Below are 21,628 nucleotides of genomic sequence, written 5' to 3'. Positions count from 1 at the left end.
TGAACTCACACTCCAGCCCTTCAATCAGGCAGCGCCGGCGACCTCCTCCACCCGCGGTTGCTCTAGGAAACCCACCCATCCACGCGCGCTGCCCACATTCACACACACCCACTAATCAGGAGCAGTAATCCAGACTGCCGGCATTTAGGTTTCACGAGCCTCGCCGTGAGGGCAGCCGCACTGCAGGTACAAGTGAGGGAGGGGAAATAAAATAGCACAAATCCCCTTTGGGCAGGTTTAATATTTTTAGGCGAGGGCACTTTTATGTGGGGGCAGGTGTGCCTTGGATCCCTAATGCTGAAGTAATTGTAGATAATGGAGTTTTTAGGACAGCTGCTGATGCCGGTTTAAGTAGGATTTGGGTAGAGATTTATAGTGGAGGGAGAACGGGCAGACGGGAGGAAAAGTTGGAGAGGCGCGAGCATGAGGGAGTGAAGTACAGTAGGAGGTGGAAAAGGAGGCCGGCCTCAGCTTATCCCAGCAAATGTGAGAAGCAGGAGGAAAGGGGGAGGATGAAGCTAAGAGAAATATATATATATATATGGCTCTGTCACTTTACATAAAAAGCTCTGGGAGTGAGGGGGTAAAAAAAATTAACTCATCCATAGTTTAGTGTGAAACGAGAGACCGTCTGGCCCGGTGCTTCCCGAGAAAAGGGGAGCAGAGGGCACAAGCAGAGGGCACAAGCAGAGGGCACAAGCTGGATGACTAATTGGGGAGGAGACGAAATGAGGCTTGACTCAATCTACACTCTTGAATCAACTCTGCCCTACAGTATGCGTCAAATGGGCTCCCTAAGTGGTGCTTTTCCATTGATTATATCCGTTCAATGTTACGCTCCAACTCCTTGTTGGAGATATTTGACAGAAAAAAAGGGGGGTGTAAAAGGGGGCAGAAATCCCAGTCAATACGTAGTCAGGGCAAACCGGGTGCAGTGAGTGAATGATATCATATAAACAGCCAGAAGAGAGCGAGAGCGAGGGAGAGGGCGGTGTGTGTAAACGTGTGTGTGACTTGCCGTAAAGGCAGCGACGCATGGCACCTCGCCTGGCACGGCACTCACGCTTTATGGGGTGTGGAGGGGCCGTCTCCGCCGCCTTTAATGATACAGTTTAAATGGAAAAGCCGGCGCGTCAGTCGCCACCAAAGGGTCCGAGCCACGGGGACGAGAAAGAGGCCCGCGTCCCCTGTGCAGACCCTTCCTCAGCTAAACACACCACAGTCCAATGGCACCGCAGTGGAGCGGGGAATGAGGCCGGGCAGTGACAGCAGGTGGAAGTATGTGTCAGAGCCGTGAAGTTTCCTCACATCTGCCCCGTGTGTCCAGCCAACGTACAGTACACACCCAGGAAAAGGTGTGCACCCACACCTCTCACCTCTCACTGTAACCTCTAAGAGGAGAACATACCGCGGTAATGCAATATTGATCTGACGTGTGTGTGTGTGTGTGTGTGTGTGTGTGTGTGTGTGTGTGTGTGTGTGTGCGTGCGTGCGTGCGTGCGTGCGCGCCTGCACAGGTACAGTATATGTTTGAATGTGTCTGGGTGAGATATGTTCTCAGCAGCCTTGTGTACGAGTGACTGAGCTGTGTGAACTTTGGCGATGTGTGTTGCTTTGTTTGTGTGTGTGTGTGTGTGTGTGTGTGTGTGTGTGTGTGTGTGTGTGTGTGTGTGTGTGTGTGTGTGCGTGTGTGCGTGTGTGTGTGTGTGATTTGATGGAAGCTATGAGAGCAATGCATTAATAAGGAAGAGGTGAGGTGTTAGCCTTGGTGCTATTCCTGACACCTCGCTGTCAGAGACTTCCTCTGCAGTGGCGAGCATGACTGAATGGAAACTAGCAGGGGCCTGTGCGCCTCGTTCCACCTTTCACTTGTCTGCATCACTATCTTGTTCTCTCTCATTTTCCCGCCTTCGCGCCATCCGTCTGTCTAGACTGAGGAACCGTTGTACAAGGGGTCATTATTTACACGTGCAATTAAAGCTTGGATTAAGTGAATAATAAATATGTAAATGACAATCTGAATATATTTATGCACCGGTGGAGTGCTTTCATTTATATTGCTTACAGGTAGTTTGGTGAAAGGAAAAGTCAAAAGCCTTGAGGCAGAACGTCCCAGTGTAAACACCATTCACATTAAACATGCAAAAATACCATTAGAAGCTATTTATTTATTCTGGGCCAACTCTACTGTAAATGTTCAGCCAAAATGAGTGTAGCACTGGAAATTAATGTAACCAAAAGGATTATATGATTTTACTAATTATATATATTTAATATCCCTTCTACATATTCTTTCTTTGCATCTCTGAGTCAAATAAACAAACATCTGAAGTCTTTGTTTAGCAAATAGAAGATTCAATTTCCAAACAGGTTGGTTTCTGTTGTTATAGAATAAAATTCTTTTTTGTGCTTTTCAAATATAGAATAAAATTCTCTTTGTGCTTTTCAAAGCGCTGTTGTGTTGAAAGAATAACAAAATTTTGAAAGAAAAACAAAAAGGGAAATTAATATTAAAGAGTCTCCAACTTTTTTCTGGACTGAGTTTAATGGGACTAATTTGAACGCTTTGTTTTGTCTGAATTTTCAAACTTTTTGGCTGCTGATTGTTGTTTCAGACTTTCAAAGTAAGACTCTTTGCAAACAGACTCTGAAAACTGTGAACTCGTGCTGCAAAGTTGTCTCATGTATTTTAGCATCATTTAAAAGAGCAACGATCCAAGCTGCAGCGAAGAGAAAGAAGAGCGAAGCAAACAGGTGAAACATCAAAGCAGGAGATCACGAGGAACGCGTCCTTCGTGCTGGGAAACAGAGGGAATCACTGCTCCTAATAAGGTCTCATTGTTCCTTTGTATTAATAACATATTTTCTAACAAATTGCACTGATTTCAATTATGACCTGGTTCCAATACATGGGAGACCCTCGCAGACACACACACGCGCACACACACACACACACACACACACACACACACACACACACACACACACACACACACACACACACACAAACACACACACACACACATATCCTGTAGTATAGTACACACACTGAGTCATATCAGCCCAGCAGTGATTCCCAGTGCAATAAAAACGGCAGCTAACTTATGGAACCACCCACACACCAAACATACTTTTTATCACACACACACACACACACACACACACACACACACACACACACACACACACACACACACACACACACACACACACACACAGTCGTTGCTCGTTAGCTGTGCTACATCGGGCGGCTGTTTCTGCCGTTGCTACTGTGACACAGTCTGGCTGCTGTGCTGAGAACGCAGCGGTGGAAATACTCCACTTAACAACCTCTTCTGATTACAGTTTGACTTTCTCTCCGTCTCCTCCTCTCCCTCCTGTCTTTAATCAGCATGTAAACAAGCGCAAGGTCATTTTCTTTCTTAAACAAAATGGGAGAGATAAGAGGAGCGTGGCGTCGTTAATCCTTTGGACACGCTGATGGAGGAGTTTGTCCTGGTGATGCTCGAGTGTTAATTATGCAAGGATGCATCTCCTCTCGTGCTCCTTCTCCCCCGTCTCATGATGACTCATCAAGTTTATCATTCAACTCTTTTACTCTTTTTACCTTTTCTCTGGCTCGTCTGTTTTTTGCCCCCATCTCAAAAATGTCAGTGTGTGTGTGTGTGTGTGTGTGTGTGTGTGTGTGTGTGTGTGTGTGTGTGTGTGTGTGTGTGTGTGTGTGTGTGTGTGTGTGTGTGTGTGTGTGTGTGTGTGTGTGTTTTCTAAACGTGAACATGATTAGCTGCAGCACTTGATAACTGCCAGAGTGATTTGCTGAACTCAGCATTATGGTGGTTTCTTCAGCCCTGGTTTTGTCTCCGGCGATCTTTGCCTGGATGTGTGTTGTGATTACCAGAATGAGATGTGAATTGCAGTGAAAGGCTACTAACTTACCTGGCAGGAAGGTAATAGTTAGGGTGAGAGTAACAGGACGACTAAGAAGAAAATGGAAAAGGCTTAAAACTTCCCAGCTGTCGGAGTAGAAGGCAGCTTTTCAATTACTCCCAACCCATTTTGGGGTGTCATCACCTGTTTCGACTGAGACATCGCATTGTCGACAGCCAGACTGAGGCATCTTTTGAATATCACAGAACCTTAGAGGTAGATTTACGCCTTGATCTTCTCTAACTGAATGGGATGGATGTTAATTACCGTAATCCAGCGCGTTTTTGATGATTTGACGGTGGAACTCCGCACAGACGCGCACACAAAGATTCGCTTTAATTTGTTTTTGATTTTTCATTCCAGTTGTTATAGCCAAACAGCCTCATCTTGATGCCAGGGAAACTTTGATGTTTAATTGGTTTTAGAAATGTCATATTCCGGCGTGCGGCGTGCGAGACAGCCGTCCAGCCTGAGTGCGAGCTGGAAGCGTAGTTCTCGGAGGTGTGACAGCGCCTGGGCCTCATTTCCATCTTTCTCCACTATTTTCCAGCCTTTTTCTCGTCCCCAGTGAAGCAGCAATGTTAACAATGCTGTCCCCACATTTACCAGTTCTGCCTCATTACTGCTAAAGAAGTGGATAAATTAGCGCGGGAGAGCGTGCGCGGCGGCGGAGTCCGACTCCACCTGTCAGCGCCGGGGAGGTGGTTACTGCACGGATGTGGGGTGTGAAGGAACTGCAGCGAAGACGTATTCAAATAAAACCCGTGGAGGGAGGCTGACGCTCACGGTGCAACTTTCAATGTCACCAAAGTTGGAAAGCACGACGATACGAGCCCGAGGGCACGGGAGGTGCAATCAGCGAGAACGAAGGCCTGTCTCCATACTAAAGCAGCTTCCTTCATAAATCTAATTTTTCAATATATTCTCACCTGAGTAACTTGTTTTATTGCGACGCGAGTTCAAGATCGAGAGGACAAATGGGCCTGACTGTCCCCGTCAGAGCTCCGCCGCCTCCGCCGGCGCACGAGCGCTATCTGTCCTTCCCATCGTCTGGCGCCGCCGGCGGCCATCTTTACGGGCTGGTTACGGACGCTCCCGCCGTCAGCTGCGTCCACGTTCTCCATTGGAAAGCCGAGCGTCCGCAGGGTCCGCGGGACTGCCTGCCAGGATTAGCATTCCGCACTCTCCAAGGTTGAAAATCCCATCAGATGGAACCAAATTAATTTTTTTTGCACAATATTCAGGGCCACCAGCCACGTGGGGAGACAATGCCGAATGCATCCCTCGACTGATTCCATTCAGTCCCTAATCGGCAGGACGGCCGTGCACGCAGCGGCAGTGTAGTAAATGCTTTCATCCCAGGGGGATAAGAAAAACAATGGCCCTTTTTAATTTCTCTTCCAAAATGGGCAGGAGAAAGGAATGATATAGAGGTAATTGATGATGGGGAAAGGAAGGGGAGCCTCGGCAGAGGTCTCACGCCCAGTGACATTTTTTTTTTTTTGCCTCATAATGGCGACGGCTCAGGGACGCCGGAGGTTGACAAATCTGACGGGGAGGACAAATTGATCGTCAACAGAGCACGAGTTGTGCCTTAAAAATGGGCAAAGGCCTTGTGTGCTCTGAGTAATTAGAATGTCCATCCAGGATTGGACCCGCTGATTATTATGGGCTGGGCATGTCCTCCCCATTTCGTCCTACCACTCGGTGACACAGCGGCGCACGCGCCACTCCCACCTGGAGCCACCCCTTTATTAATGAGCACGGTTGGAGACGCGGTGCTGCCCTCGCCTCGGCCTCCTCCCGGCAGTCGGTCGGGTGAAGGGGCGCCTCTGCGTCGCCCGTAGGTGAGAATGTGAGTGCGGATGTCTGGTGGTGTCAGTCTGTTCTACACGTCAGGCCTGTGACAGTCTGTCCGGTGTGTACTCGACCGCTCGCCTATAGTGACAGCTGGGATTGACTCCGGCGCCCCTGCGACCCTTACAAGTAAATAACTGTTGGAATAATGGATGGATGGAGGTTGTTAGTCGAAGGGAATAAAGAAAGCTAGTGTTTTTTCTAATGCATTTGTGAGTTTGCAAAAGACGTAACCCTTCAGTAAACATTAGTATACCTTAATGATATAAGTCATAATGCAGTGGATTAGACTTTTGGGCTACGCGCTCACTCCCTCCTCTGTGAAGCCTTTGTAATGGTAAGAATAACTGGGGGAATAACGCCGCTCGCTCTTTCTCTCGTGCTTTGAGCCACAGACAAAGACATATGGCAGGTCTGCGGCGGCGGCGGCGTCTGTGGCGCGACGCGGGGACGCAGTGTCAGGAACGCGGATGCGCTCATCCGTGGCGCCGCACTCAGCGCCACACAATGCGGCTGTTGCACAATCTCCGCCTGACCCATTTTTTTGCGTGACACATCCTCAAGTCAATTTTCTGCACGTTGCATGCAAAGGCGACGCGGGGAGAATGTGAGAAAGTCAAACATTTTGCCGCTCGCGGTGGAAGCTGATGCTTTTCACTTCACCCTTTGAAATGTGACAAGGAGGAGATAGAAGTTTCCCTCCGATCTCCTGCTCCGCCGTGCTTTGTTGCTGCACTGGAGTCAGGTGCCGCTGATACTCGCTACGACACAAAAAAAAAATGTTTATCCTTCGACAGGAGCCTCCGCATTAATGACAAGCGTGAGACCGCGGCGCTGTCCCGCACTCAGCACATTCCATGGAGACGGTGTAGAGACAAAGAGTCGGGAAGTGAGAGTGGTCGCCTGCAGATATGATGAGAGGGATGGAGGGAGGGCGGGAGGAGAGGGAGAGCACAAGTGCACGAGACACAAAGAGAGGCTGGATCTCTTTTCCCTTAAAAAATTTTAATTGGCTTTCGGGCTTCAGTAGCGCCCAATTAGCATGCTTGTTACATAGGCACCCCAAAAGCTAATTGGCCTGAGAGGAGAAGCTGCGAGGCCCTGAATGGAGAGAGCGAGCTGCATTTAAATGTTCAGCGGCTCCGGCGGCAGTTTGCTGGGAGGGCACCTGGCAAACAGATGTAAATAACAATACGGCGCTGCCATTGTAAATATTATACATTTCCTTTTGATTTTATGAGCAGATAGGGTTTAAAAAAAGAAAAGGTAATGACAGCAATAAAGTTTATAGTCAATCAAAGAGCATTATTAAGTCATCAGCTGTGTGATCAACAGCTCACCTGATTTACACAAATTGCCCTGATGCAAAAGGGAAGTGCTAATGGATTGAGCATAAACTACTGTTTGGCCCAAGTTTGTGTGTAAATGTCATAGGAATTAATCATATGTGGAGGTAAATCATTCACAGGCATGACCTGAGCTGTCCACGTGCAGCACCACACTGCCCTACATCGGGGAATATGCTGAATGGGCACATACACACAACAGCGCTGCGAGCTCACCAAGGGCAAGAGGCTGAATCTCTGATTACATTTACTGTACAAACTGTAGCAGCGGGATCTGATGCACAGGACATCAAGAGCTCATTATACTCTTTACATGCAATTAATCAAAGAGTGTAAACAAAGCTCGTTTTAGCCACAGCAGACAGAGCTGGATTCCCTGGTGGCAATTTAGAAGCAATCCACACAGCACAAGGAACAGTAAATATGAATGGATGTGTGAATTATGGAAAGTTTGAGACTCGCAGGGAAATCAGAAGACGAGGTAGGAGTCGGATTGTCTTGCTGAGGCCACACACACACACACACATACACACACACACACACACACACACACACACACACACACACACACACACACACACACACACACACACACACACACACACACACATATAATTGTCTCCTGGTTAAAGGCGTCTGTTTGACTGTGGTTGGGTTTACTGTTTCAATTATGCATATCTGCATATCATTTTTAAATGTGAAATCTAATGAAACTATGAATTTAAAAACAACTTAGAAGCAAAACAAGGAGAAGGTTAGATCAAATGTTGAAGTGATTACTAATTTTTTAGTAATCACGTTTTAGAATTTTTTGGGGGGGGGTCTCACAGCTGATGCTTTGACGAAACAGTCTCTCAAGGTGAGGAGTTGGCATTCTGTCAAAGGCTTATGTGTAATTTCCCAACATATAATTTCAATTTGAAGATTTGTCATAAATGGTTAATAAAAAAAATAATATAATTAAAGAGCAAAAGTGTTTCATTCATTTCATTCATTCATTATCTGCAGCCATACTTAACACAATATGGATGTTTGTTTAATATAATATAAGCGGACTCTTATGTTCTTACCTACAACAACGCTGTGACTTCCTGTACTGTATAAATATCACAATGAACTCTGTATTATGACTAATTAACGAGGCTTCGGGTTTTATTTATTTATTTTTTGCACCAGCTCGGTGCTCATGTTCATAGTGGTAGTACTTTAACTTTATTCTTTCCCCTGAACAACAACAAAAGCTCCAGTAAGCCCTAATATAGAGAACAAAGCAGAAAATCTCAGACAAGGGATGATCTTATCACCTGTGGCTGTTTTCCTTCTGACAGATGCCAGAACCACTATGAAACGGTCCTCGTCAGAGCAGAACCAACGGCCACTTCCTCCTTTTCCTTCAGCCTCCTATTTTGTGATTGGACATTCCTTAGCTGTGTTCAAAGTAATGTTTGGAAACTCCTACATTAGATTAAACTTGTCAGGTAAATAATTGACAGCCGTCGTCCTCGTCTAAACTTAGCTGAAGGATGCAATGACATTTAGTAAGTAAAGACCCGTGCTGTAAAAGGACGTCGTCTGCTAACCTCGGTTGAAGCAAAGTGGAGGCTCATAGAGATGTGGGTAAAAACAATCACTGTGATGAATCAGGCAGATGACTAAAGGCAACACTAGTCGCATTTGCATTTAACCTCAAACAGCAGTTCTGCCGAGCTCCGGTGGCAAATGTGAGTTACCTCAATCTGCCTCCACTTGTAGCATTAATTTGTTGAGTCCACTTTTAATTTGAATGCTGTTTTGCGTATGTACTTGCGGGGCAGCGAGACCATATTTTTAAATGTCAGCCGTCTCATCGGAGCAGAATTTGCATTTAGGTTATGTGACAGCCACACGGCCGGATCCCGTCTGCGATGCTGTGTGGAGAAGCCGCTGAAAAGGGACCATTACGCCACCGAGCATTTTAAAGCACCAGGCCATGACAACGACAATGAGGCTTGTCCACCAGTCTAACAGTCTCCGCCTGTGTGTGTGTGTGTGTCTGTCTCCTGCTCTCCTTGTTTTCTCTCCCTGTCGGCCTCATACATGCGCGAGCACACACACAGGAGGACGGGTCGTCTTTATTAGCCGTCTGTATGCAGGCTGTGCTCATGAGATTGCATGACTGACCCCTCGCTGCGAGCTGTACGGGGGAAATGTTTATCCAAACCCCACAGAACATTGCCATTAACCTCTCTCTGGATCGAAGGCACACAGGGATGTCCCTCCGTGGGGGCAATAAAGAGGAGAACACCTATTCAGGACCATCACGACAATCATCTCATTAGGAAGCCGCGGGAGGCAGCATGGAGACAGGGAGCCTGGTCTCTGGGGGACTCTTTCGCCGCAGTGGGCCAGTGTACATGTACCTAACATCCAGCGAAGTGCCTGGTATGCATTGAAGCGTAAACAACCAGACAGCGAGGAACAATATACAACCGCCGCCCTCCACACCCAACTCCATCATCCACCTCTGCCCTCCCCTTTTGTAAAGGCCTTCCCAGCCCCGTCCTCCTCCACCACCTCCTGTCTCCCCACTGCTATCTCTATCTCACTCGCTCTCCCCCTACTCTCCCTCCCTGGAGATTCAGAAGGATATCCTGAGGCTCTGATTAAAGCCCAAACTGGGAGGGGTGTCTTGGTATGTGGTGGAAGCAAAGGGGGGGGGGGCAGAGAGGATCCTGGGCATGAGAGCAGCTTCTCCGTCTTATGGACCCATGGGCGTAATTCAATCACACCTTGATAATTCCCATGATGTGAGAGTTGAATCCCCCTCGCACACATCAAGCACCGATAGACACCAAAGCTCGTGCTCATCCCAGATAGAGGGGCTCCTCCTGGGTGGGCTTAACAGCCGACTGCTGGGTACATTCTACCTGTGTCGTTTGAAGAGGCCATTATTTTAATGAAAAAGTTACCCGCCTGCCAAAGGCAAACAATAGAAGACGGGGGAAAATATGGGGGAGAGAATTAAAACAAAAACACCAGATGGTGATATACATGGTAAAAATGATTGTTTATACTTACCGTTTGATTATATGTGATAATGAGAGTGGGATTCCTCAAGGCAATTAGTGTCTGCAGCAGCCATATTGTGAGAGGACAGGGGAAGGACGGCACGGGGTGTTATGAAAGAGCGCTTATCAAATATCTCCACTGGGGTGATTAGTGTAATAAGACGGAGCAAGGTAAAAAGGCCGCTCACGCGCTTTTAGTACGTGAGCAGGAAAGAGGCTGAGGAAGGATGATGACTGCTTCCATCTGCTCCTATGTCTGTGTGTGTGTGTGATAAAATGCCCATGTTAATGTATGTTCCCATGTCCCGCCGGCCGCCCCAGGGAGGTTTAGCCCATGACAGGAGGCAGGCTCCGGGTACTTACCCCTGGCAGAGTCTTCTGTTCATGGAGGGCGCTCTGGGCCTTCAGTGCTGACTCTCTGGCACAGTATGTTAGAAAGGCACATCCTGCAGAGGCAGAGACACAGGAAAGGCTCATTCCACCAGAAAGTAGTTGGATGAACTCACGTGCTATTAATGATGAAGCAGGACGAAGGAGAAGTTGATCATTCATCGTGTGGTTTGAAAGAAGAGCTTTTCTGTGTTTGTTGTGCTACTTTGGTTGCAACCCTGTAATAATATCAAGCTAAGTTGTGAAGCAGCATCTTTTTAAAGAAGCTTTTCAGTTAAAGTCAGACGTCAGAGCTTGTTGTCGTTCCTCTACCAGTAACTGATGCATAGTTGAAAGCTGCCTGGAGATTTTACTATAAGATCACATCAAACTTTAAAAAACTGCTGCCCAGGAGCATTTTACTGAAATCATGAGCATTGAACTTGTGATTTAGGTTAATTGTTTGCATATTCACAGTATGTAAACGATTATCTTTGCAGTGGTTTCACAACGGTGGTGCGGTGGGTAGCACTGTCGCCTCAGTGACAGTGAGCGTGTCTGGGTTCGATTCCCGGAGGCGGCCCTGGTGCCTTTCTGTGTGGAGTTTGCACGTTCTCCCCGTGTTTGCGTGGGTTCTCTCCATTGCCCGTCGGTGTGAGTGTGTGAGTGAATGGTTGTCTGTCTATGTGTTGCCCTGCGATGGACTGGCGACCTGTCCAGGGTGTACCCTGCCTCTCGCCCGTAGCCAGCTGGGATAGGCTCCAGCACCCCCGTGACCCCGCACTAGGGAGTAAGCGGTTAAGAAAATGGATGGATGGATGGATGGTTTCACAACAGACGGCAAAACAAAGAATCCTGAGAGTACAAAATCATATTTAGATCAAATAAACAAATAAATTTTAATTAATTTTTTTATCTTAATGAGAACCCATCATCTTTGTACAGTAGCTGGACCTAATTTTACTTTTACCACAAAATCTTCAATGTTTTGCATTTCTCTGTTTGCTTAAGATCTGTGACACTACTGATGTAATTCCACTTTATACTCCAGTAATATAAGCCTTACTGGAGGTTCACAATCTATTTCCTAAAAATGCATTATATTGCATTTAAACCTTAAAGACACTGAGTTAAAATAAAGGTCTGTTCAATTACTACACTTTGGTTTTAACACCAGAACTAGCCAAGGCCATGATTTTGTCTTCTGACCCAAGGTTTGCTGTCACTTTTTCAAACTGGCTGAGTGTAGCTGTTGCATTTTCAGTGAGAAAAATCTCATCCTCTGCAGTGAGCTTCTCTCCCAGTTTTCTCAGAAACTCTATTGACAATTGGAGTGTGGCTCTCTGACGTTAATGGCTCCATACCCTCAGAGGAAATAGCAAAGTTAGTGACAGCCACTTCAGACTAGATACACTGAATTCTACAATTTACTCAATGTATAAAATCTAAACATGAAATTATGTATAAATAAAATATTGGCCACAATGACTGTTGATGATTTAGTATTTCACTCAGTCTCGGTTTATTGAATTTCATTGTATTGTAATTTTGAACCGAAGCAGCAAAATGTTAAACATCCCATTACGAGCTGGAGTTTTCATTCTAAAGAAAGTGGTTATGCAAGCTTCTTATTCACCGCTTATAAGTGATTTTTTCAATTACTGAAACATATGAATACTAGTTCTGACAAATGATCATTTTTATAGCTTCTGAATCAGTAGCCCAGTACATTTTAGCTGCTAGAGAATAATGCATTTAATAAGACCTTTCCTTCACTTATTTCTTCAGAAACGTCTTTAATGTGTACTTCTATGTACATTTATTTTTGTAATAATTAACGTGAAAACTGTAGAGAGGTGCCGTGAAAGGCTTCGGTGACCCAGACTCTGTGAAAAGCCTGACAACAGCGCAGAGAGAGGCCCGGTTCTGTGGGCTTCTTGCAGTGTGAGTATAGGGCAGGGGTGGAGTTTGAAGCTGTAAGTTGGAGAATGCAGGCAAACAAGTCTACAAAACAAAACCTGAAAGAAAAAACGTGACAGCTTTCATTAAAAGGTGGGTAGTTGCTCCGTTACACGCATGGCAGCGTTGACAGTGGGTGACCCCATTCAGCAGAGGTTTTGCACTGTGCAGCATAATTTCCCATTACTACAACTCACACCTGCTGCCAAAGATTCCCATGGGTGACGACACACACACACACACACACACACACACACACACACACACACACACACACACACACACACACACACACACACACTCATACATACAGATGATCCTCGGCATGCAGCACACAGCACCCATCACCCCCTAAAACCTAGCAACACGCTCTGGCACCCGGCCAGGAGAGCTCCCTTTCACGACAACCTTCACCCACCTCCACAACTAGGCACTTACTCAAGAGGAAAAATCACCTAAATGACACTGATGAAACAGCGCGGCACACAGCAAAGCAGAAAAGTTTGGGCGCCCAGGGAGACACTCTTCATCCTTTGTGACATTACAAAACTGTGAAACACGATTTGAGATCTCCTGGGGGGGGGCACGTCCTAGCTAATGCTTATGGGAATTGTAGGCTGAGGCTCCTTGGCGAACGCCCCAGCAATTTCTTCTATGCTTCACCTCACGGCCTCGCAGGTGTTTACGTCCCATGATTTACCCAACCATGGATGTAAAAAGGCTTCTCCACAAATCGGCACAAACTCACGGAGCGGTGATGGATGGACGGAGTTTAGCTGTAAAGTTTTATCTGAAACTTGTCCTTCAGGGAAAAGTAGTTTCTCACAAACTGCAAAACAGGCAAAGTTTCTCAAGAAATCGCAAATTGGCATAAAATATTTTTTTTTATATTTTCTAGTAAACTAGTGATTAAAGCTGTACAATGAATAAATGTGGTATAAAACTGCAACTTTCTTTATAGTGGAGTAAAAGAAAAAGTACGTATTACCTCAACATTGTACTTATATACTGTAGAAATATACTTTTACTTTATATCACTGTTTTTCCAGGAGCATGCATATACATTAACTGCATCTAAAACAAGTGAACCCATCTCAGCCCTGCATTATATATTGCTAAACAACTTGTTAAACTGGACTGTTTGTGCTGAACAGCCTTTAATATTCAGGACCGCGTCTTTGCCGCATCAGCTCTGGGAGATCGGCAGGACTTTAGGAAAGCTTCGCATCCAACAACGCTGGCTCGAGGGACAGCTGAAGCCCAGAGGAGGCTGCGAGAGCCAGTTGTTGAACAGATGAGCGTTCAGCTTAGAGAACACGAGAAGAGGCAGAATGGTACTGTTTGTGCGGATGTAACAGGGAAAGCAGCAGCTGGCAGCAGGTTAGGCCTGTCAGCTCAAAATTCCACGTTAACTAATTGGCATGAGATTACATTCGTACTTACAAGTTATTCCGCATTGCTTTCCCCCTTGATATTAGATGCAATCAGATGGTTGTGTTAAAAGCAAGCTGCTTTCATTGATTTGGAAAATGCAAACTGGTCTCCAATGTGTGTACAACAATACCACCAAAATTTACTTTGACGGAAAAAAAAACAAACATAATGTTCACTGTGATAAATTAGATTACTTAGAGAATTAAAGTAGAGATTTAGTTTAGATTATTTGGGATGAAATCCTCATTAAGTAATTTTCACAGATACAGCTACTTAAAATATGTTCATTATTTTTAACTAACTAACAAAAACAAATGCATCAAGAGACGGAAAGAAGAAACCGTGGACAAGGGTTGGAAATTAAGGTAAGTAGCTCTTCTTGTGACGAGCAGTTTAAGTGGGGTGAAAATAATACTTTGGTAATCAAAAACAATTTACCACACTACAATTTCAGAGAGGGCCCAAAGTTCAGCAAATTATATTTTAAGGCAAATGATTGCGAAACGCTTTGAAAGGAAAACCTGAAAATATGAAACGTGTCATCGCGTTTGCTCCACACGTTTCAGGTAATTACTTAAAGAACTTTTCTTCTTCCAACAATTTGTTCTAAAATGGAAATTAGTATGTGCTCACAATTGCATGCATCCAGGCATTAAGAGCAAATTGTGTGTTGTTTTTTTCCAAGGCATCAGGTACCTGTAATTGAAATCACTCCATAGCAAATTTGTATAAAGTTTCAATTCATTAGCAGTGAATTCCTGAATCATGAGGAATTTGTTCTCCTTCCCTCTCACGCGCCTGAGACAAGGATGTTTATTAAACTGGAATAAAATGTAAATTCACATTCAAAAGAGCAAAAAAAAAAAGGTCTAATATGTAAAACAAATGGATGCTGCTCTAGTGACGGCTGGACCGCCTCATGGGAGCCGAGGGAAATGCGATGTGAGGATTCATCTCTCTCCTCATGTTTCTGCTAAGCACTGATACCTGCCTGCGCGGCGTCTCCCTCTCCCTCGGCCACTGCGCCCGTCCTCTGCTCGGAGCCGGCTGTTCGGGGGGGGGACTTGCTGTCTGGTTCGCACACGGCCCCCTTTCTAATGATCAAAGAGGTCATCTGTAGACTTAAGCTACACCTGTCACTCAACTCACACAACCTGTCAGTCACCGTCTGCCTCTTCCTCCGTGAACACTCACCCGCAGCTAAAAAAAAAAAAAAAAAACCAATACGCTCGTCGACCTTTAACTCAGCGGCTGTTACTAAAAGTCACATAAAAAAACAACCAAACAGTCTTCAAGCTGAAAAGACGTGTGTGGATTAGTTGTTAAATTCTATGACTCATTTGCAATTAGATATTAGTGGCCTGCTGAGAGTTACGTTTGACATTTCAATGCCTAGGAGGGTTTTTTATGTCTATTTGGCCAGCTATTTATAGACAATTACACTGCATGGACCAACCAAGGAGAGCAAAATGGATGAGAATATTTAACAACTCTTTGTCTGTTCCGTCTGGCTGTGTGGTGCAGCTCCGAGTCCCTGCTCTCAGCATCACGACGGATTGATAGATAACGCTACTCAAGCAAAAGATTTGCCCCCCACTAACATTCAGCATGTCTGAACAATGCACGCGTTCTGGCACTGACACTAAGTATCACCATAATGCAGTGCTCAGCGTAATGATTGGATGTTAAACAGCACGACCCGGCTGCACCGCACGCGGACCGGCACCGCGGAGTCGTCCCACGCTCTGGATGAGGCTCCCCGACGACGCACGGCTGCCCGACGGGCCATAAAGACCGCACAGAGCCAGGGTGTGACCGGAGTCAGACATTTCAGGTGTGGAGGAATGGAAACAGCAGGAGTCCCCAGACACTCAGACTGGAAAGAGATCCTGGAAACACTACAACTGCCCAATGGAAAGAGTGGCAAATTGCAAAACATCTGTTTTAAAACGGATGCAGGACAATCTGCATAAATTAGTCATGAGCAGACATGACATTTTTTGATTTCTCCTAAATCTATAATTATGGTGCGGTTCCGTGTCACTGGATGCGAGCTGTGAAAGAGTAGTGCTGGCAAATCATCCATTAGGTACGGTTTACTAACTGATGCTAACAGCAGCTATCTAAATCAAATCCTCTCCAAACACAAACTTACTTCAAAGATGGATTTCAAAGTAGAAGCCCAGCCAAATCTTTTGAACTTTATTTTTTTAAGGGTTAATGGAACCCAGCTGATTAAATCTTCCTCTGCTGTGAACGTCTTAGTATTTATGATTTTAAAAAAAAAAAAGTGAATTGAATTTGTGATAATTTCACAACATTTCATGCCTCTGGGCTTGTTGACGACAGCGAACAACTGTACTTTGACATATGATGAATTTAGTGAAGAGAAACAAAACACTTTCATATAAAAGTACTATGCCATCGAAATAGATTACTTAGTCTTTTATTGTAATACGTTTTTAGTTTTAGATGAACATGCACCGACACTCATAACATATTTCTAGATGATGGCAGTGGGGTCTGATACCATGTGACCAACTCTGAGTGGTCCGAATAGGCAAGCCATCGACACCCAGTAGAGTCTAATATACAGTCCACTGGAAATCTTAGTTTGGTTTTTAAAACGAATATAATGCATTGGTTTACCGGCAAACAGCTTCAAGATCTACTTTAAAGCTGCACTAATCCTATTTTTTATCCTTTGCAGAGCTGCAAACACAGCACAGACATATCATTAAACTTTTAGTTGATTTCGACAAATTGGAAACTAAAGCCATCAGGAGCCTTTGTTTACAACTGAAAAATCTGAAGTAACATTAAAGTTTTATACCATACAAAAAGGGAATTTTCAAAAGTAAAAAGAAATCCCTGTGCAACTGTTGATATTGTTAGTGTTTAATGTAATATTATTAATCATTAATGTATGACATTAGCTTTAGAAAGTTGGTTGAGAAACTTAAACATGTATTAAAGATTTAATTGAATACTTTTGATGGCTTGTCCAAATAACCACAATCTAATTTCTATAAATGAGCAGTATTTTAAAGAAAACTTAATAAATCCTTGCTGTAATTGTCCACGAGCAGTCTTATTTTCACAGTAGTCGCCCAATCAATGGTTGAACATTCATCATATTATACTCTACAACTACTGGTTCATTGCATTACCACTCTTGTTTCTCTTTTCTCATCAGTCAACAGGTATCACATGCTCATCCAGCTGGAGGTCTGATCGTAGCCAATAGGAAAAACTCATGCAAAATAATGTATTGGGGTAATCTGATTAAAAGAACGTCCCCGGGCTCCCAAAGTGACTTTGAGCGTCGAGCAGGATGAAGTGGACGTATGCGTGCAGCCGAGTGGCCTTAGCGGAGGTTGATTTGAACAGGCTGTCTCTACAACAGGATTATCATTCCCGACGCAGGCAGGCGTCCTGCTGGACGGCGTAAACAACGCGGCCGAGGCAGCGGCTGAAGGCCGGAGGAACAGGTGGCGCGTGGAGACCTTCAGAGCCGCTAGAAAACGGAAGCCACGCTGAGCCCACGCTCGTTCCTCCCTCAAGAGCGCTTCACTCACGCTGATCAATACGACGGTGAACCGTGGCCACTGACTTGTACATATCACACGCCGTTTGCCTGCATTGAGAGGCTGTTTTGACTGGGAACTCATTGTGCTCATGTGAAGATGTCACGTGAGAGAGAGAGAGAGAGACAGTGATGGATAGAAAAAAAATCTGTTTAAAATTACAACATAATTATTATCTATAATTTAGCGTCAGTCACAATCGGAATCAACAGTTTCATAAGATAACATTATTGCCAGTGCAGCACAGTCCTTCAGCTCATAATAAAATACTGAACCGCAGGCTTAGTACGATCTGCTTATGACATGCAGTGAAATGGAGGAGGATGCTGATTTTGGATATACTTTACTTCAATGAACTTACTGCTTCATTCATTATTCTAAAAAATGGCAAATGGTAAAGAAATGATATAAATAAGAACACATTATGAGCAGATATGACAATCATTAAACAAGTTACAAGTTGTAATATTATCATAAATAGTGATGGCATGCAGTACATGTAAAATGTCAGCGTGTATATGAGCTTTTTTATTATATTCACGTTCAAGCTTTTTACTGTGGTAACAAGTTAAATAAGTTTAAATCTAGGCCGTTTTGTGCATCAGACTTTGAAAGCCTACATGCACTGTGCCATTTATCATTATAACTATCATTACACTGACCAGCCCCTGATTATCCGTGTCCTGTCTGAAGAATAATTACTAAGTGAATTGATCCCGGCCGCTCTGCTCGAGCCCGTGAACGCAGCAGCAGCGAGAGAGACCCCGCGTGCTGGATCCCAGCCTCTACTATTACCCTGCTTTGTACTTCCTGACTGCATCCCGCCCACGGAGCACCATCACGGTGCAGCTGCCGCGTAAATAGTAGTTCCCACAGCTAATGACGTCCGAAAAGTAGGCTGCATCCGAGCCGGCAAAAAGGTCAAAGCAGCATGTCAGCTCCACCTTAATCAACGACGCTGATTGCCTGATAATGGTTTGCATTTTCCGCTCCCCTGACAGCGTTGTCTTTCTCTCACTATGCAGCAAATGGGCTAGACTCTGCTGTTGTTATTATTATTATTATTATTATTATTATTATTATTATTATTATTATTATTATTATTATTATTATTATTATCATCATCATCATCATTGTGAAACGGTTGCGTGGCTTCAGAAGGAACACAGCATCCCCGCGCTTGCCTGTCCCGCCCCCTTAAACCGAGATGCCCCGCACATGATAGTCAATGTAAACACACAAAGGCGTTTTCAGCTGTAGTGTTCACGTGGATGGGCTGGACGCGCTAACAATTAACCCTGCGTTCGCGAGCCACTCGCATTCCACGTGTTCTCCCTCTCACGCCTCGCATATCCGTGCGCGCGCGCGCGCGCGTGTGTGTGTGTGTGTATGCGTGTGCGCGCCCGTGTGTATGTGTGTGAAGGCTCTACGGGGCTCCCACTCTGTCCCGAACGTCTGCAAATTAACACACTTTCCGTCGCTCCCGCTCCCGAAACTGAGCCGGGACGTTCTCTGGGGTTCTTTGTCGCTAAATCTTTGCTTTCGCTTTTAAAGGTACACAAAAGTAGCGATGCCAAGAAAACCAACCTTTATGCATCCCCGTAAACCTGTCTTTCAGAACAGTGAGTTCGTATATCTTTCCGAATTCCTCAAACAGGGGTTTCAGGTCTTTTTCCTCCAGGTTTCTGGGAATCTGCCCGATGAAAAGCTTGATGGCGTCGTGGTCCTTCATTGGAATGGTGTTCTGGCCGATGGTAAGCCCGTTCATCCTGCCGGCGCTGTTCGTGGTGCTGAATCCATTCTCTTGCTGCACTCCGTTTGCAGTGACTGTAGCCATCTTTCCTCAATGGGCCGGCGGGCTGCTCTCTCTCTCTCTCTCTCTCTCTCTCTCTCTCTCTCTCTCTCGCTCTCTCGCGCGCTCCCTCACACACACACGCACTCTCTCACTCTCGTTCCCCTTCCTCTCTCTCTCTCTGTAGTCAACTGCACGGCGCACACTCCCCCCTCCGTTATATCCTCGCTCTCTCCCCGCTCCTCCTCCGGTTTTCCCTCCTAACTCTCTCCTCTCCTCTTCCTTTCCACCAGAAGACCCTTTGTTTGGAATCAGCTTTATTTATTTTTTTCTTACGCTTTATATGTTTTCATTCCCCCCCCCACACGCACACATACACACCATGCCCCCCTCCCACCTCAGCTGCTCAGCCACTTTGCTTCTGACGTCAGGTCGTACTCCCACGAACAGACCCCGCCCACCGCATAATTTGCATAATGAGCGCTGCGCGAGCCAATGGGAGAGCAGGATGACTGAGCGCCCCCCAGGGCAGAGTAAGAATGCAAACATTTGCGTAGAGAAGAAATCTTGGGACATTTAAATAGTGCAAAGGCAGCATTTGTGCTACTTCTTTCCATTTCAGATTACTGACTAGTTTTAGCAACAGAGTGAACATTATAACAAATAAACACTTAATATCAATTCGAAACTATTTTAAATAGTATGTATTTTGCTTGTACAAAGATAAATACACAGCTTTTGAATTGTTGATGTTGAGCATTTACTTGCATAAAAGACCACCAGCAGGGATGTAAAACCCGCTGGTGGTCCAGTCCTGAAAGGCATTTCTGTGAAGACGTATAAATGTTTCCTACAGTAGTGGTTCCGAGTTTTTGTCCTTAGAACCCTGCTGACTTTCATTCCAACCATCTAACAGGGCCTATTTCAAACTTGCCAGGTGCATGCATTAACTCCCTGTGAGGAAGAAAACACACAGATGTCACTCACAAGCACTGAGACACAAAACTCTGTTCAAATGGTCAGGTGGAATATTCTTTATGGTGCATGTATGATTCAGATCGTGTCACATTTAATTTCACATATTGGGAAAGTGTGTGTTTGTGATAAAGAGGGATAAGCACGTTCTGTACTGAAACATTACACACCAGAGACATACTCAAACTGCAGAATCTGCATACATCATGGTGCAGGTGCAGTCAAAGCACAATGGCCTTGAACGGTTCAACATTTTGTCCAAACAGAGGATCAAATATATTGTGTTGCTCAGCAATTCAGCAGCAGAATGTGAGATAGAGGGTTTCCTTGGTTTTCAAGGTGTTGAGGCATATCCTCCATCATCAAGGACTGTACACCAGGTCTTGTGTGTGTGTTAATGCCTGTTTCATATTTTTCTCCAAGGAAATGTGTGAATCACTTCACTTATCAGACATTAGACGACTGTGGTTGAAAATGTCAGCTGTGTTCATCAAAACAATTCAAAGGAAAACATAGTGTAGGAGTGAAGACATTAAATCAAATTGGAAAATTATGCCTTTTTCATTTTTGATCCCTGTCTGTCAAGGATGGAGCAACTCTCAGCCACTGGCTCCACCCCGTCTGCCATGATGACAGGCAAAGCCATGGTTGAAAGTTTTGCAACAGAAGAATCATTATTATTATTTGTTTATTTACTATAATACTGTTTTTATGTCAGTATGTGCCCATTTATCAAATGTCTTCTGCAGTTCCATACACTGTGTGATAAACAAAACAAATAGTGGATGTTGGGACTTTGACAATTTCATTCATAAACCAGACAAATCATCATACAGTAATTGAGCCGAATAGTTGTCCATGTCTTAGTCCCATAAACAAACAGCGCTGTATATTTGTTTTTAATGGATGGCAGTGTTTTGGCTGATAAAAAATATGCTAACTTGCCTTATTATGAGTAATGAGAGGAGGAGCGGAACTAACTGATCACAGCACTCATCTCAAAACAGCAAAAGAGGCCTCATCGTGTTTGTACAGTAGATGCACATGAGATCTACGCCGTTGTTGATTCAGGCGACACAGCATGAAGTGGATGCTTCGTCGCCACGTTTGTGATTTCTACCTTTAACCTGACTCAGTAAAACTTGTGTGAGGAATCCCAGCGTTTTATTCACCGCACTCCTCACCTCCTTTGGATTAATACAGATTAATTTGGCGCAGACTGTGCATTGTAATAAGATTATTTCCAGCTGCAAAAGGTGAAAACAACTGCAGAGCTTTTAATGAAGTCTTTTCACATGGCGTTAGGTTTAGGTTGTGACATGTTGTGTATTTAGT

At 44.9% G+C, this 21,628-nt stretch overlaps 1 protein-coding gene across 12 annotated transcripts in view; it reads right to left on the bottom strand.

Moving 5' to 3' along the window:
• celf6 (CUGBP Elav-like family member 6) overlaps positions 1–19,590 on the bottom strand; it is a 106,919-nt gene extending 87,329 nt beyond the window's left edge. For 4 of the 12 annotated variants that reach the window (XR_003785289.3, XM_029143824.3, XM_029143827.3 and 1 more), the window contains exons 1-2: positions 19,114–19,587; positions 10,541–10,623 (exon numbers count right to left, since the gene is read on the bottom strand). Coding sequence is in view for 11 of the 12 variants with exons in the window: in XM_029143824.3 (XP_028999657.1) it covers positions 10,541–10,623; positions 19,114–19,363 (333 nt within the window). In the remaining variant the exon portion in view is untranslated. Of the gene's footprint in view, positions 1–10,540; positions 10,624–19,113 lie in introns of all 12 variants that reach the window. The other 8 variants (XM_029143823.3, XM_041069986.2, XM_029143825.3 and 5 more) reach the window with 4 other exon arrangements.
• Positions 19,591–21,628: the final 2,038 nt, after the last annotated feature.

This window comes from Betta splendens, chromosome 3 (genome assembly GCF_900634795.4).
Source record: "Betta splendens chromosome 3, fBetSpl5.4, whole genome shotgun sequence".
Taxonomy (NCBI): domain Eukaryota; kingdom Metazoa; phylum Chordata; class Actinopteri; order Anabantiformes; family Osphronemidae; genus Betta; species Betta splendens.
The sequence above is the reverse complement of the archived record's forward strand: the minus strand, read 5'-3'. Positions and strand labels throughout refer to the sequence as shown.